General features: G+C 42.9%; 2 protein-coding genes across 6 annotated transcripts in view; both read right to left on the reverse strand.

Annotated features, from left to right (window-relative positions):
• Positions 1–11,828, reverse strand: part of LOC135524146 (SH3 and PX domain-containing protein 2A-like) — a 145,010-nt gene extending 133,182 nt beyond the window's left edge. For all 3 annotated transcript variants that reach the window (XM_064951378.1, XM_064951389.1, XM_064951369.1), the window contains exons 1-2: positions 11,307–11,828; positions 237–317 (exon numbers count right to left, since the gene is read on the reverse strand). In XM_064951378.1, the coding sequence (XP_064807450.1) occupies positions 237–317; positions 11,307–11,378 (153 nt within the window). In that variant the 5' untranslated portion in view covers positions 11,379–11,828. The remainder of the gene's footprint in view (positions 1–236; positions 318–11,306) is intronic.
• Positions 11,829–12,167: 339 nt separating this feature from the next.
• On the reverse strand, positions 12,168–15,263 carry LOC135520675 (CST complex subunit STN1-like). Of its 3 annotated transcripts, XM_064946412.1 has the most exons (9): positions 14,919–15,249; positions 14,733–14,828; positions 14,527–14,604; positions 14,275–14,451; positions 13,973–14,099; positions 13,674–13,824; positions 13,438–13,575; positions 13,131–13,203; positions 12,168–13,011 (listed from the first exon to the last, which is right to left on the reverse strand). In XM_064946412.1, the coding sequence occupies exons 1-9, from the start codon at positions 15,064–15,066 to the stop codon at positions 12,854–12,856; spliced, it is 1,146 nt and encodes a 381-aa protein (XP_064802484.1). In that variant the 5' UTR covers positions 15,067–15,249; the 3' UTR covers positions 12,168–12,853. The 3 variants fall into 3 exon arrangements, with proteins under 3 accessions (XP_064802484.1, XP_064802475.1, XP_064802491.1); XM_064946403.1 differs by having other exon boundaries at positions 14,275–14,604; positions 14,919–15,252; XM_064946419.1 differs by having other exon boundaries at positions 12,921–13,011; positions 13,458–13,575; positions 14,275–14,604; positions 14,919–15,263.
• Between the last annotated feature and the right edge of the window lie 12 nt (positions 15,264–15,275).

The raw sequence follows: 15,275 nt of genomic DNA on the forward strand, positions 1-15,275 counted from the left end.
CGTGTGTGTGTGTGTGTGTGTGTGTGTGTGTGTGTGTGTGTGTGTGTGCATGCATGCGTGTGTGTGTGTTGTAGTACTACTGCATCTCTGAGGCTACAAGAGATACAGACCGTACTTCTCCCCCACTCCCAGACTAATTACTAAAACTCACATTGATTCATTGACTCAACCATGTGTGGAGAATAGTAGTGCAGTTTTTAATGAATTATAGAGAATAAGGAGAGAGTCAACATTACCTGAAGGTCAAAGAATTTGCTGTATCTCCTGTAGATTATGTGGGAGGTGTTGTCAGAGTATGTGACATTGATGAGATACACCTGTAATGAGAGAAGAGCGCAGGGTTAACACTGTGTTAACACTAATACACACGGCATACCAAGGCAACAACCCCTGCGCTTCAAAGGTCAATGACACGCACATATATCTGTCAAGGTGTAACAGCGGGTGAACATAATGGTGATAAGGTGAATTCACCAATTTGTAAGTCGCTCTGGATAAGAGCGTCTGCCAAATGACTTAAATGTAAATGTAATCTCATTCACATTCTCCACACATTGAACCTCTGCACTTCCTGCCCCAGCCACGAGTTACAATTACAACAGCCATTCCCATTCAAGTGGACGGGGCTTTGTCTGAGGCCCTTTGTTCCTTCCAGTAACTATTTTATATATTTATTTATTTGTACCTTTATTTAACTAGGCAAGTCAGTTAAGAACAAATTCTTATTTTCAATGACGGCCTAGGAACAGTGGGTTAACTGCCTGTTCAGGGGCAGAACGGCAGATTTGTACCTTGTCAGCTCGGGGGTTTGAACTTGCAACCTTCCGGTTACTCGTCCAACGCTCTAACCACTAGGCTACCCTGCCACTAGGCTACCCATCTCCGCTTTAATCTAACATAGGGAAACATGGGAAAGATTTCAAGGAGTCTGGAAGATTCCCATAAGAGAGGTCAGTCAGGAGGGTTGAATGGGTTGGACCTTTATGATGGATATCTACAGAGGAAGTGTTGTGCCAATATACAGTCGGATAATCTGGTGAAATGGCTATTTGAAGTCACAAAATAGCAAGCAACAAACATACGTTTGAAACGTGACTGTTACAAAATATGTATATATATATATTTCACCTTTATTTAACCAGGTTGGCTAGTTGAGAACAAGTTATCATTTGCAACTGCGACCTGGCCAAGATAAAGCATAGCAGTGTGAACAGACAACACAGAGTTACACATGGAGTAAACAATTAACAAGTCAATAACACAGTAGAAAAAAAAGAGAGTCTATATACATTGTGTGCAAAAGGCATGAGGAGGTAGGCAAAATCAAGGCTAACTGCTACTGAACATAGCCTTTCACAGTTCTAATATGCTATAGTACTGAGGACATTGAGGTTAAGTCACAAACAGTAGGATATCTGGTGAAATGGCTATTTGAAGTCACAAAATAGCAAGCAACAAACATAAGTTTGGAACGTGACTGTTAAAATCAAGGCTAACTGCTACTGAACATAGCCTTTCACAGTTCTAATATGTTATAATACTGAGGACATTGAGGTTAAGTCACAAACCTATACCATTGGTCTCAGCTAAACCTCTACTACAAAAACACACAATTTGTTTAAGTTCATAGAGTTTCCATATACTTCACAATCATAAAGCATGTCAAACATGTTTACATCTGGCATTCACTCAAAATCAGGGCTGGCTTCCGGGTTGGATGTGCGCTGTGTTAAGAAGCAGTGCGGCTTGGTTGGGTTCTGTTTCAGAGGATACATGGCTTTCGACCTTCGTCTCTCCGTACGGGAGTTGTAGCGATGAGACAAGATAGTAACTACTAAAAATTCCCCCCCCCCCCCCAAAAAAAGGCCTATGGTTGCACTTTGAGCACTAAATGTTGTCGACTTGTCAATATAGGAGCAATTCACCTCATGAAATATTGCCATCTTCACTATACCTTTAGAGGAAAATCACCTCATGATATGTTGGCCATTGAAAATCAAGATCCCCTTGTGATGTCAGACACAGGTGTTTCCCTAATCCCCTGGCCTACGAGCACAGCGAACCCTCGTCCTAATACATCTTACACACTGGTCCCTGCAGCAACCTGCCAAGAACAGTCATAACAGCCCCAAACGAAAGAGACCTGGCGTAAGAGAATCAGCCACTTGAAACAAGATACACTTCCAAGAACAAAACCCTGTGTTAAAAGGCCTTGTTACTGCTAGAATGACACCGCTATTGCTGACTCGCTTCCAACACCAGTGTTTTCACAATTGTCGCCCATGGAAATGTTACGCTAACATCCAAGCCACTTGGAAGTACGTCATGCTAATGCTAAGCTAATGGCGTGATAGTGACTCCACAGGGTTAGTGTCAGCGGCTTGGTTTGATTTGTATTGTGTTAGCGAGTAGCGGCACCAGCACGAGCCTTTTCACTCCCATGGAAATGTTATGCTAACATCAAAGCCACTGGAAGTCTGTTATGTTATGCTAAGGACCTGTTAGCGACTCCTATGGCGATGGCCACTTGAAGTCTGTCATGCTATGCTATGCTAATGATGTGTTAGTGACTCCATAGGATCACACTTGACTTGCATTGCTGCTGCCAAAGTCAGTGGTACTGGAGGGTTGGTGAATGTATTTACTGGAGTCTTTGAAGAGTCTGTAGTCAGACAGTTAAGTTATTCTGTAAGGACCTCACATGTTGTGTTCCACCTTCAGCGAAGTAGGCTATCCTTTACCAGAAACGCTATACATCACCAAATACTAAAACATATGTTGAGAGCTCAAAGCCGAACGAGAAACTGCATAATGAATCAAAACGGAAAGTGAAACTAAGGGAGACAAGATGAATGAAGAAACTGGTGAATGAATGAGGCCTCAGCAAAGAGTCTGATACTGAGTAAAGACCCCAAATACCCCAAATCTCTTCATGCTATTAGAGCCACATAGATATGGACTTTATCTGACACCATTTCCCTTGGAGGGTCTGGAAGAGCTACGTGCCCGCCTGCACTTGTACTGGTGTGTGTGTGTGTGTGTGTGTGTGTGTGTGTGTGTGTGTGTGTGTGTGTGTGTGTGTGTGTGTGTGTGTGTGTGTGTGTGTGTGTGTGTGTGTGTGTGTGTGTGTGTGTGTACACCTCAAGCAAGTGTGTGTGGGCTTGCCCTGACTTCCAGTGAGTGGGTGTGTAGTTCTATAAATGCTTTTGGCCTGAACGGCATGTTGTCATCCTCCCTCCTCCACCACCCCGATGCCACTTGGCTGCTTAATTTGACCGTGGAGCAAAACCTCTCTGGGATGGGCCAACGGAGGGAGGGAGGGAAGAGGAAGGCAGACACGGACTCAGTTAAAATGATCCCATCCCAACCAGCAGAACAGATGTCCTCAAAGCAACCACAATGGAAAACAGAACTAGCCCATATCCACACCACACACAACCCACGCCCAAAATATCAAGCTTAAACCTAATGCCATTGTCCAACCTAAAATAGACTACATCATCCCTCAGGGAGTGAATGGGATTGAATGTGAGTTAACAGCCTAGTACAGCCCATCACTACCTGAAAGCAAAACAAACCTATACTGTAGGTGTCACCTCAACTATATTTCTGGATTGATATAGGATTAACTGTGAAGAATAGTGCTGTTCGACACCTTGAAAAGTTATTTTTTTCATTGACTCTCAGATGAGGGTAAAAAATTCCAGCAACGTTTTAAAATAGCGTTGCAGGTTGACTCATGGTTCAAGTACAGCCAGTCGTGAGCGGCTGTTGGTCCACACAGCCAAAACACTCTGAATCATTGTTTTAGGGGACCAAACACACACACACACATAAAGTTACTCCCTAGTTGTCAGTTAGAGGGAGTTAGATTTGTTTTCTAATGTTACACAGGTTTAACACATTTGAACAACAGTGTTATAAGAGTGAGTTGTCTTCCCAGCAACAGAAGGTGTGCTGATGGAATCCCAGATGGTGGGTAGTCAAGTGTTGCCGTACCGTTCAAATCAAGATAAATTGCCATACGGTTAGACATTCTTCAATAGTATGCATGTCTGGGCAAATCAAACAATGTTGCAATTTCAAAACAGAAAACAAAAGAGACAATGTAGACAAAACAAAAAGTTTACAACATTTAGAAATAAGTTTATACATTACCCAACATTACCTTTACTGCATAACACCCTCTATTATACTACACTGTAGTTCCTTGGTGTCCACATCACCAACAAACTAACATGGTCGAAGCACACCAAGACAGTCATGAAGAGCGAATGACAAAACCAACTGCACCATCGAGAGCATCCTGATGGGTTGCATCACTGCCTGGTATGGCAGCTGCTCGACCTCCGACCGCAAGGCACTACAGAGGGTAGTGCGTACGGCCCAGTACATCACTGGGGCCAAGCTTCCTGCCATCCAGGACCTCTATACCAGGCGGTGTCAGAGGAAGGCCCTAAAAATTGTCAAAGACCCCAGCCACCCTAGTCATAGACTGTTCTCTCTGCTACCGCACGGCAAGAGGTACCGGAGCACCAGGCCCACAGCTTATTCCCCCAAGCCATAAGACTCCTGAACAGCTAATCAAATGGCTACCCAGACTATTTGCAATGCCTCCCCCTATTTTACGCTGCTGCTTCTCTCTGTTGTTATCTATGCATAGTCCTTTTAATAACTCTACCTACATGTACATATTACCTCAATTACCTCGACTAACCGGTACCCCTTGTATATAGCCTTGCCATTGTTATTTTACAGCTGCTCTTTAATTATCTGTTACTTTTCATTCTTTGACTTGTTCTTGTTTTAAACTGCATTGTTGGTTAGGGGCTTGTAAGTAAGCATTTCACTGTAAGGGGAATGCCGAATAACTGTTGTATTCGGCGCAAGTGACAAATAAAATTGGATTTGGTTGGTACTTGCAGTACTCATAAAACCCAGATTTAACACCATTAAACATTTCCTGCATAATCACTCTTGGCAAATCCAGTCGTAAACCTGTACTGGCTGGCTAGCCCTAGCTTCTAAAGATCAGCTGTTACCATCAGACCCACTTCTTGGTTTGGCAACCGGAACATTTAACAGCTCGATGGGTGGGGGAGATTTATGGAAACAATGGGCCCAACCTAAATCGTAAATCACTATAGCAGACTACGTAATATATCATATAAATAGGAGGTTAAGGTAATTAGTTCGGAGAGAAATGGTGATTCAGTTTATTACTGTTAAATTTAATTAAATATAATAGTTTATTACAATATAATTACATGTATTACTCTCTGGATATCCTGTGACATCAGCAACCGAAAGAAATACAGCAAATATATATTCTATTCTGTTCTATTCCATTTTTATTCAATTCTATTCTTCTGCACTTATGTCAACAGCCAAATTGGTTTGATGAGACATTCAAAAACAAAGAGGGAAAGTACATGCATGGACAAATACAAAGGAATCAAACAAGTTTGTGTCCCAGACACCCAGATCTAGCAAGAGAAAGCCCTTGTTCGTCATCATCTCTTACTGTGATGCAGATGGTTTCAGCTTGGGAGACAGAAGTCTCATTCATGTCCGGCATTTCGGAGAAAGATTAATAAGAGCAAATTGGATCTCTGATTACTTCAATGAATCAACCATGAATCATAGGCTACACATTGCTGTGATTCGCTTAGTTATGGTTTGACAGCTTTTATTCAGCTTTTCACAAATTGCTCACCCTTTTCCACCACATATAGTGACTAGCAACCACAATATAAGACTCTAAATAAACCAAACTACAATAGTTTATGTCTACGAATGGAGAAAATGACTTACTGTCTCTGTAGAACCCTTGTGTTCCCCAGTTTCCCAGTTTAAGAGTGAGGAAGGCTGAGTAGAGGGCTTGGTGGAGCATAGACTGTGGGCCTCGCCACAAAATTACACCGAGCCCCGCCTAAAACACTATACTTAACCTAACTTCTAAAACAGAAAGGCATTATATACTGCTGACCAGATGACTTTCATATGGATTATACGTGGGGATTGAATGAAGTACAAGGATGGAAAAACCATTCGCTTGAGAATAGGTCTAAAGCGAAATCCACTTTCCACAATAATCACAACTAAGCTAATAGAGACAGATTTATAAAACAAACAGGTGAACAAGAGGTTACGGATGACAAGACAGCTTGAAGACGTGTGCATGCGTGTCTGTGGCACCTTAACTGGGGAGGACGGGCTCATGGTAACAGCGTAAATGGACTGGTGTCGAACTCATCAAGCACATGAGTAGAGGAGATCCACACAAGTGGACTACAGGAGGCTGCTGAGGGCGTCTCATCATATCTATGGTATCTCATTCCGTTTCATTCACTCCATTCCAGACATCACCAAGCCTCACTCAGCAGCTTCCCGTGACCCATGTGTGTGTTTCTCCTCTACTCATTCACCAGGTCATAATGTACCAAGAGGACAAAAACCGCCTGCCGTCCAAGTCTAACTTTAACTAGACCAAGGGCTTTGGTTTGGCAGTGGCTCTATGGTGGGAAATCCCTTTAATACAGGTTTGCATAAGCTCTGCCAATATACTGCCCTTGATCGCCCACAAACCCAACCACCCCTCCTAAAACTGTGGTCACTTCCAGTTTTCACATCCTTCGCCTCTCTCTACCTTCTCTACCCCATGGCATAGGAAGTGCAGGCCTCCTTTCTCTCTCTCTTCCTCTCCCTAACCACAGCCTTAGAAAAAAAAGGTGCCATCTAGAACCTAAATGGGTTCTTCAGCTGTCCCCATAGGACAACCCCTTGAAGAACCCTTCTTGGTTCCATGTAAATCTCTGTGGTTCCATGTAGAACCCTTTCCACAGAAGGTTCTAAATGGCACCCAAAAGGGTTCGTTCTGGAACCAAAAAGGGTTCTCCTATGGGGACAGCCGAAGAACCCTTTTGGAACCCTTTTTTCTAAGAGTGCAGCAGCCAACAGGAAACAGGAAGAGAAGGCCTAGACCAGGCAAACAGAAGTTTTTCTGAGAGGGATAAGGAAAAAGCGGAAAAGTGTTGATTCAGCTGTAATTTCCTCCTCTCTCTCTCACTCCCTGCTTTCAGTCTTGTCATGTACAGCAGAACAATCCACACAGAGTTGTTCATTGTATCCTGTTTCAATCAGTACAGCTCGGTTACGCAATTTTAGAGGCCTCACTTTCAAATGGCCACATTGCTAGACGACACACACAGTGAGGTACAGTTGCAGTATACTGTATGGCCAATTTCTCGTGGTAAGGGCAAGGGCTACCATTGCAAGCCCCACATAATGCCCACACTTGTCGTCCGTCTTCGCATCGTGACTCCTGAATGTGTCGACATACAGAAATTACATGGAGCCGGAGGCAATGTTTCATGCGGATTACTGGATATCAAAAGAATGGGATGTGCTACATATTTTATACTGTAAAAATATATATATATATATATATATATATATATATATATATATATATATATATATATAAATAACAGTTTGTACATGTTGGTGATGATTAAGACATGTTGCCTAATAAACATCGCATCTTGTAATAATCTGATTGTTTTATAGGTTGAAGAAGACTTCCCAACTGTTCCATTTACATTTACATTTAAGTCATTTAGCAGACGCTCTTATCCAGAGCGAATAAAGTTATCCAAGGTGACGAGACAACATCTGTCGGTGGTTGAGACATTCAGCAACATGTGTTCAGGGCTCCAGTAACAACATCCACTGATCCCTCCTTTCTATTTGATTTATTTAACCTTTATTTAACCTTTATTTAACCAAGCAAGTCAATTAATGACACATTCTTATTTGTACTGAACAAAATTATAAACACAACATGGAACAATTTGAAAGATTTTACTGCGTTACAGTTCATATAAGGAAATCGGTCAATTGAAATAAATGAATTATGCCCTAATCTATGGATTTCAAATAACTGGAAATACAGATATGCATTTGTTGGTCACTGACACCTTTAAAAAAAAAAGGTGGGGGCATGGATCAGAAAACCAGTTAGTATCTGGTGTGACAACCATTTGACTCATGCAGGGCAACACATCTGCTTGCATAGAGTTTATCAGGCTGTTGATTGTGGCCTTGTTGTCTTCAATAGCTGTGCGAAGTTGCTGGATATTGGCGGAACTAAAAACACGTTGTGGTATACATCCATCCAGAGCATCCCAAACATGCTCAATTGGTGGCATGTCTGCTGATGCAGGCTTTGGAAGAACTGGAACATTTACAGATTTGTTTCAGAACATTAAATTCTCCGGCAACAGCTCTGGTGGACATACCTGCAGTCAGCATGCCAATTGCATGCTCCCTCAAAACATGAGACATCTGTGGCATTGTGCTGTGTAACAAAACTGCACATTTCAGAGTGGACTCTTATTGTCCCCAGTGCAAGGTGCACCTGTGTAATAATAATGCTGTTTAATCAGCTTCTTGATATGCCACACCTGTCAGGTGGATGGATCATCTTGGCAATGCAGAAATGCTCACTAACAGGGATGTAAACAAATTTGTCCACAACATTTTAGAGAAATAAGCTTTTTGTGTTCATGGACATTCCTGGGATCGGCTCATGAAACATGGGACAAACACTTTACATGTTGCGTTCATATTTTTGTTCAGTCTACAATGACGGCCTGACGACTATGTAATACAAAACGGACAACACAGACAGAAGACACTGGCAACAGTACGAATACAAACAGTAGATGTATGCGTGTGTCATTTAAAACCACATGCTTCCTTACAAGGCAACGCAAACTAGTGACATCGGGAGACAATTAGAAACAGCTACATGTCTCAACAACCTGTCCATCTATTTGTCCTTTGAACTCCTCCAGTGACACCAGGTCCTGTAGTTTTATGTTGGCTTGGAGGGAATTCCAAACCTGTCGGCTGAGTAAAGAAAGGACCTTTTTCCACGCTCTGATAAACATTTCGGAACAGTTTGCATGAAACAAGATTGAGATCTGAGCTTGTATGAGTTCTCATTTCGAGCTAGAAGAGAGGATAGATAAAATGGCACACACAATCAAATGTAACACACACACACACCTCCAAGGCCTCTTGTTCAGTGACGGGGCGAGTCTGTGTGAAGTGAACAGAGGACAATGACTTCACTGACGACAGACGTCAGCACATCACCCTGACTCACACACATACAGACACCACTCTCTTTCCTGCTGGACCCTATCGTCGTCAAACTGAGGAAAACAATGTGCCAAGCCTAAAGCCCAGCCTAATAAAAAACCCTTCAGTGTGATTCTCTCAGTGAGCAGTAATCATTCGAAAAACAGAGACCTTTTCACTCAGGTCATCATTCTGTTTTTGATGACTCAATAAATATTTGAGTAGGAAACGACCCCCTGGAGGCCTGTTTTATGATGCTAAACAACAACGAGCACTGCTGGTTCTGACTAAAGGGGCATCCAAAAGGTTTCCAAATGTTGCTGGGTTTATTGAGTAGCGGTGGCTTCATTTGAATAGCAAATACTGCTGGATTGCTACCAGCTCTTTAAACACTCGTCTCACCTGAACAAGAGAGAAGCGGTGTTGTATTTTCTGTGTCTAAGCAGACGTGTCCCCCTGGGTCCGATGACCACTTCACCCCTGACAAAGACTTGTGTCTCATTCCCCTTCTCTCTCTCTCACGCTGTTCTCATAGAATAAGTGTTTCCAGCTGTTTTCACCAACAGAGTGTTGAGATTGGTGGATGGACAGAATCTCTCTCTCTCCCTCCCTCTCGCTCACACACACACACACAAACACACACACAGTCTGGGGATTACTCCCTCCAGTTTCTTCTCACAGTGACTAGCTAGTGGTGATCCCAGGGGCATGGTAGCAACGGAAACTAGGCCAGAGAGAGGCCCGTGAGACTGCACAGCCCCAAAACACAACTGAACACAACACAGGCCTGAGAATCACCAGCAACAACTAACAACGAGCGATACATGTAGTGCCTCTGATGGTTGAGTAGGTCTATGTGGATCGGATGGCTGTTAGTGCATGGTGTTCCTTGCAGGGTGGGTATAATATATGGCCGGGAAGTTATGACATTCCACAAGCCTGCAGGTGTGTAAATCTTAAAAGAGATATTGATGTCTAAGCACACTACAGGACAATTCTGAAAATATAATATAATTGCCTGAGTGCATGATTATTTCAACAGCAACACGCAGTGTTTGAATTGACAACATCTAGTATGATCATATTTAATGAGATTTATAATAACTTGTTTGTTAGCATGTATAGCGGCCCCACGAGTCTGGAGTGTAAATGAGATATTGATTCGTATGCCTGCTGAAGGCAAAGTTCAAAAATATCACTTTCCCAAGAGTACAGTAAGCTGCCTTGAGGGACCCATAGGTAGACTACAGTAGCTCTGTGTTCAATTGTACAACACCGAGGATGACTACTAAACTAATAGATGAGTTTATGATAAACATTTAAGGGTAGTCTATCCAATCATTCACTTTGGCTAATGCCTGCAGTACGGTACTAACAGTGAATCCGTCTAATTAAATTTGTTTTAGCTTGAATCGGCAATAAACTATGTCAGGTCTTATAATATATGCCATTTGGCAGATGTTTTTATCCAAAGCGACTTACAGTCATGCGTGCGCACATTTTACGAACGGGTGGCCCCGGGAATCAAACACACAACCCTGGCGGTGCAAGCGCCATGTTCTACCAACTGAACCACACTGGACAACTTACGTCATAAGTAGTATGTCGTACCACCATTTATGACAAAGGTTGTTATCGTTCTCATGACATAGTCTCGACAGATGTGATATTCTAAGAAACCCCCCTTGATATACCAAACTAGGCTATATTAGTTCCAGTTGAATAATGCATTACAGTTCGGGTTCCCATGTTATTGAAAAAGATACGCCACAGTTATAACCTGTCAACACGTATAGTGTCTGTATTGTCACTAGTTATAACCCTTCTTTATATTCATCGGTTAGGCTATAACACATTCAAATGAATGACTGGAATGACATATATGTTCTAAGAGGCCAGTGCACAGAATATAGCATCTCCTACACAATTTGATAAATGGAGATATTGATTGGCAGACTGACTCAATAACTCATGAATCATTGGCTAGTTTAATCAAAACTGTGATGAGCCGCGATGACTGGTATAGGCTATAAGTGGTGAAACCGTTCACCGTGTATTCTATTCACAAATAGATACAGAATATATGAGGTAGTCATTGTAGTTCGGATTTTGAATGGACCCAGGTAGGTAGATAAAGGGTGGGGGGGTATCCTACTCACGTAATGTTTGGACGGATTGCGCCGCTTCTCCACGTCCACGACTTTTACATCCAACACTGTCCGAAACTGCATCTTGACGTTGGAAATGGCTACAGCGTACACACACAATAAACGCAATATCCCAATTTCTGTAGTAGGCTATAGCCTCTGCAGTTCAAGAAACGTTGAAGAACTCAAAAAGGACATTCATTGATTGGGTTGTCGAGTCTAGCTAATGTTCAGGCGCAAGGAATCAAATGTCTTGGCTTGACGATGCGTAATATACCCAAATGCAGAATATATCATAGTCGCTATCAATTGAGAATCTATCTTTATATGGCTAAAACATTCTGCCCGAAATCCAAAAGGCGAGATCTTCACGTTGGACAACAAGGCAGACTGGCCAGCGGTCGCATGCTGAGAAGGAGGTCACCTCAAATAGGAAAGTGGAGCGAGTTCCTTTGTGTTGGACCACAATACCCTCGGCGAGGGGTGCATACCTGTAGGCTATATAGGGTTGGGGTAGACAAAAAAGCCACCGAATTCACCGCCCAATGCCTCCAGAAGCAAGCAAGGCGCAGAGCAATTCTTTTTTTTGGGGGGGGGGGGTTAGTGGGATGGGCTTGCTTGTCGTGTGATGAAGCACTCGAGGTAAACTGTACTGGAAGGTTGAAGTCCCATTCCAACTCATAGTTTATGGAATGCTTGCATGTAGTTCTGGATATCTTGCCAATGTCTATATGTTTGTATACATTTAGATATGTTGGAAAATATGCGTAATCATTGTAATAATCTTCACACGCTGTAACGCTTCCTTAAAGTGCTCCCAAGAGTGGCTACAATGTAGCTAATGACAAGAATAATGTGAACGTCACACTGCGCTTGGACCATGTAGGGATACTTTTTTTATGGATGTGATTGGTTTCAGCATAACAATTCAATTAGCTCCATTATCAAAAGCATGTATGGTTAAATAGCCATTAAAAAGTCTACAAATAGCTATAACAACCTATTTGTTCCTTAGGCCTATATAGCATAAAGCATTCCATGCCTCGCAGTTTCTTTGACAACGGTGGCAACTGAATCATAAGACGCTATAGGCTGCCCTCATCAATAGCTTGGACGTATGGATACAGATGTTTCAAAGTGGACCAATCAGCGACGGGCTGCATCGCGGTGCATATTAAACGACGAAATACTGCCCCCGTGTGCAAAATGAACATATGCTCCAAGTTGAATTCTAAATCCAGGTATTATACACATCATTTACACAACTTTTGCACATTGAAAAAAATATATATAGTGCACAAAACCGCTTGGTCTGTACTCTTTAAAAACACATTAAATGTACATAGCTCTAGCATGATTGATAGCAACTGATATCTTGAAGATGGCCATGTTAAGTAATAATCAAATGCATTAAGGGTCATATTTATTAGGGCACACTTGTTATATATTTTCCCAACGGAAAACAAAAAACATGCGTTTCTTATTGGACAAGGTCAGATGGTACCTCCCCGTTTCACTCCCATTTCAGACAACTTGTCCCCAGAATGTCTAAGTCAGCGTCAGAGGATAGTGTAATGACTGTCGCTGGTGCTGATGATGTCACTATTACACTCCAGAGCTTTGAGGACCAGCACCAAGGCTGCCTTGCTCACGTTGCGACTGTACCTCTGTCTCACACTGGACAGGATGTGCAGGATGTGGCAACCCTTTCCCTCATCTGGCAACGCGAGAGAAAGACCATCAATACATATTAGAATACACTGGTATAGCACTGGGGGAGCAGTGTATTTATTGTAAAGTACTCTAAATGAGTAAGAAGAGGGGAAATGCCCTTACATTTCTCTCGTCTGCAATCTTCCCCAAGAATGTCTCGGACTGCCATGAGAAGATCCTTGTCCCGTTCCGTTACCTAAAGGGGAGAAATACAGTAGAATCAAGACTTACTTGTGTCATTCCCATATAGCCTTCAGTCACCACAGTAATACAATGAAAGCTCAGTCTCAAAATCTTTCATTCTTGTATGCTGAGCACTTTGCTTGTGTCTCACATCCCATGAGCCTCAGGGTCAATGTGTTTGATGAGCGTCGCATAGCACTTAGTTCCTCTGTGATATCTATCTTCATGTGCTGCTGCTGCTGCTTACATGGTAGACCTCATCCTCACATTTGACCTTGCGGAACACCAAGCCTTCGTCCTGCAGGATCTGAAGGCTCTTCTGGAGTAGCTCCCTGAGCTGTTGGAAAGATGTTGGTGGACCCGATGATGGACCAGCCTCAGGCTCCTAGCATCGAATCAGATTTGAAAAAAATACAGTGAACAACTTAAAAGCTTAAGGATGCCTTCGTAAACCTAAAAATAAGGCCTACATAGATGTTCTACCTGTTCTGATGCCGTCTTCTGAGGTTGTCTGGAGACCAGAGGCTGTAGAAGGTCCTGGACATCATAGGGTCTGAACCTGGTGACTTCTTTCTCTTTCAGGAAGTCCTTCAGGATACGAGTGGCTCTGCCAAGCAGGTAGGAAGCAGAACCACTGCAGGAATACCAAATAAGCCATAAAGATATGCACAAAAACGTCACTAAATCAAAGTTTGAAGAAAATATCATACATAAACAGCCTAAATTATGCTGCACCTCACTGACCAGCAATTGAATACAGCTAAAGAGATTATCAGACCTACCCTTGAATGTTAGGGTTCTGTGCACTGCTGTCCAGATGGAATGGATTATCATAGCACTGTCTGTAGAGCTGAGGAACCTCCATCATCCAGGATATCTGGACCGCCATCACCGGGTCTGACACTTTATCTACAACCAACGAATGGGGGGCATTAGAGATTGTATGGACAACAATAACTCAGGTTTAATAAACCGTGTATAGTTAAGAAATGCAGAAGTGTGTGTGTGTGTGTGTCCATATGCGCATGACCGTGCATGCCTGCGTCTGTGTGACCATATTCATGCGTGTCACCTCTCCACTCACAGTATGTAGAGGCCATTATCTCTCGCTGTTGTCTGGAGGTCTTGACGGGCCCTCTCACCCTGAGCAGTTCTCCTATCTCCAGGTGGGAGCTGCTGCGTTGGGCTTGGAGTAGTTTCTTCAGCTCGCTGGCTGGGTTGAAGTCTTCACGAGCGCTGCTCCCGAAAGACCTCGCCCATACTGAAGATAATACACAGCCAACCGTGAACACGAACAGGGCTGACACACAGCTATAATGAGAATATCTGCACTTACGTGTAGCAGGGTCACCTTGCTCCCTCCACTGTTCATCTTTCCAGCAAAGGCTGTTTATAACACCAGTACCATCATCAACTGTGAAGCAATGATAACAGCAGCCATATTAGATTTACATGGACTCAATATTTGCATGTGGATGTTAGTTTGATATGAGGAGACAAAGTAGGAATATTTCAAACGAATCACTTGAGCTTCACCGTTACCTCCGTAACAGAAGAAGTCTTCTCGCTCTCGCTTGTACACCACAGTCCCGAGCACATCAACTTTGAATATCGGGTGAGAGTTGTAGAAGTATATGCCTAGGTTAGGGGAAGTGAAATGGGTTAGCTTGTGAAGTTGAATAAACATGACAGTGGCATTCATGTTGTCAAAACTGAAGGTAACAGTACCTGACACTTGACAGGGCTCTCTCATATGTAGGATGTCTTTGACATAGAGCCTGTTGAAAGCGTTAAACATTGGGTCCAGTCCCCACAGCATTGAAGGCGGTTCCTCCCAGACACTATCCTCCTCTGGTTCTGTCGCTTCCGGCTGCATACCATCCTAGGCGACTCACTACACGCGATCAAAAACAACCAAAAGTAGCACGCTAACCTACTTAAGAAAGCTTTACTCGTCTCTCCCTCGCTTGGTTAATTTGTTTTGCTTCGTTTTCCCGGGAAATGTTTTGAGATGTGAGCAAATATTTGCACAGCTTCCGCAAAAGTCCGAGTTTCCGGTCACGTGAATAAGAAAATAGAGGAAAA

The sequence above is a fragment of the Oncorhynchus masou genome, chromosome 4 (genome assembly GCF_036934945.1).
Source record: "Oncorhynchus masou masou isolate Uvic2021 chromosome 4, UVic_Omas_1.1, whole genome shotgun sequence".
Classification (NCBI taxonomy): Eukaryota; Metazoa; Chordata; class Actinopteri; order Salmoniformes; family Salmonidae; genus Oncorhynchus; species Oncorhynchus masou.

Coding starts and splice junctions, on each gene's coding strand:
- LOC135520675 (XM_064946403.1), bottom strand. CDS start 15,066: ATGCAGCCGGAAGCGACAGAACCAGAGGAGGATAGTGTCTGGGAGGAA. Junction 14,100..14,274: donor GATAATGGCCTCTACATACT/GTGAGTGGAGAG, acceptor CGTTGGTTGTAG/ATAAAGTGTCAGACCCGGTG. Junction 13,825..13,972: donor CAGAACCCTAACATTCAAGG/GTAGGTCTGATA, acceptor GTATTCCTGCAG/TGGTTCTGCTTCCTACCTGC.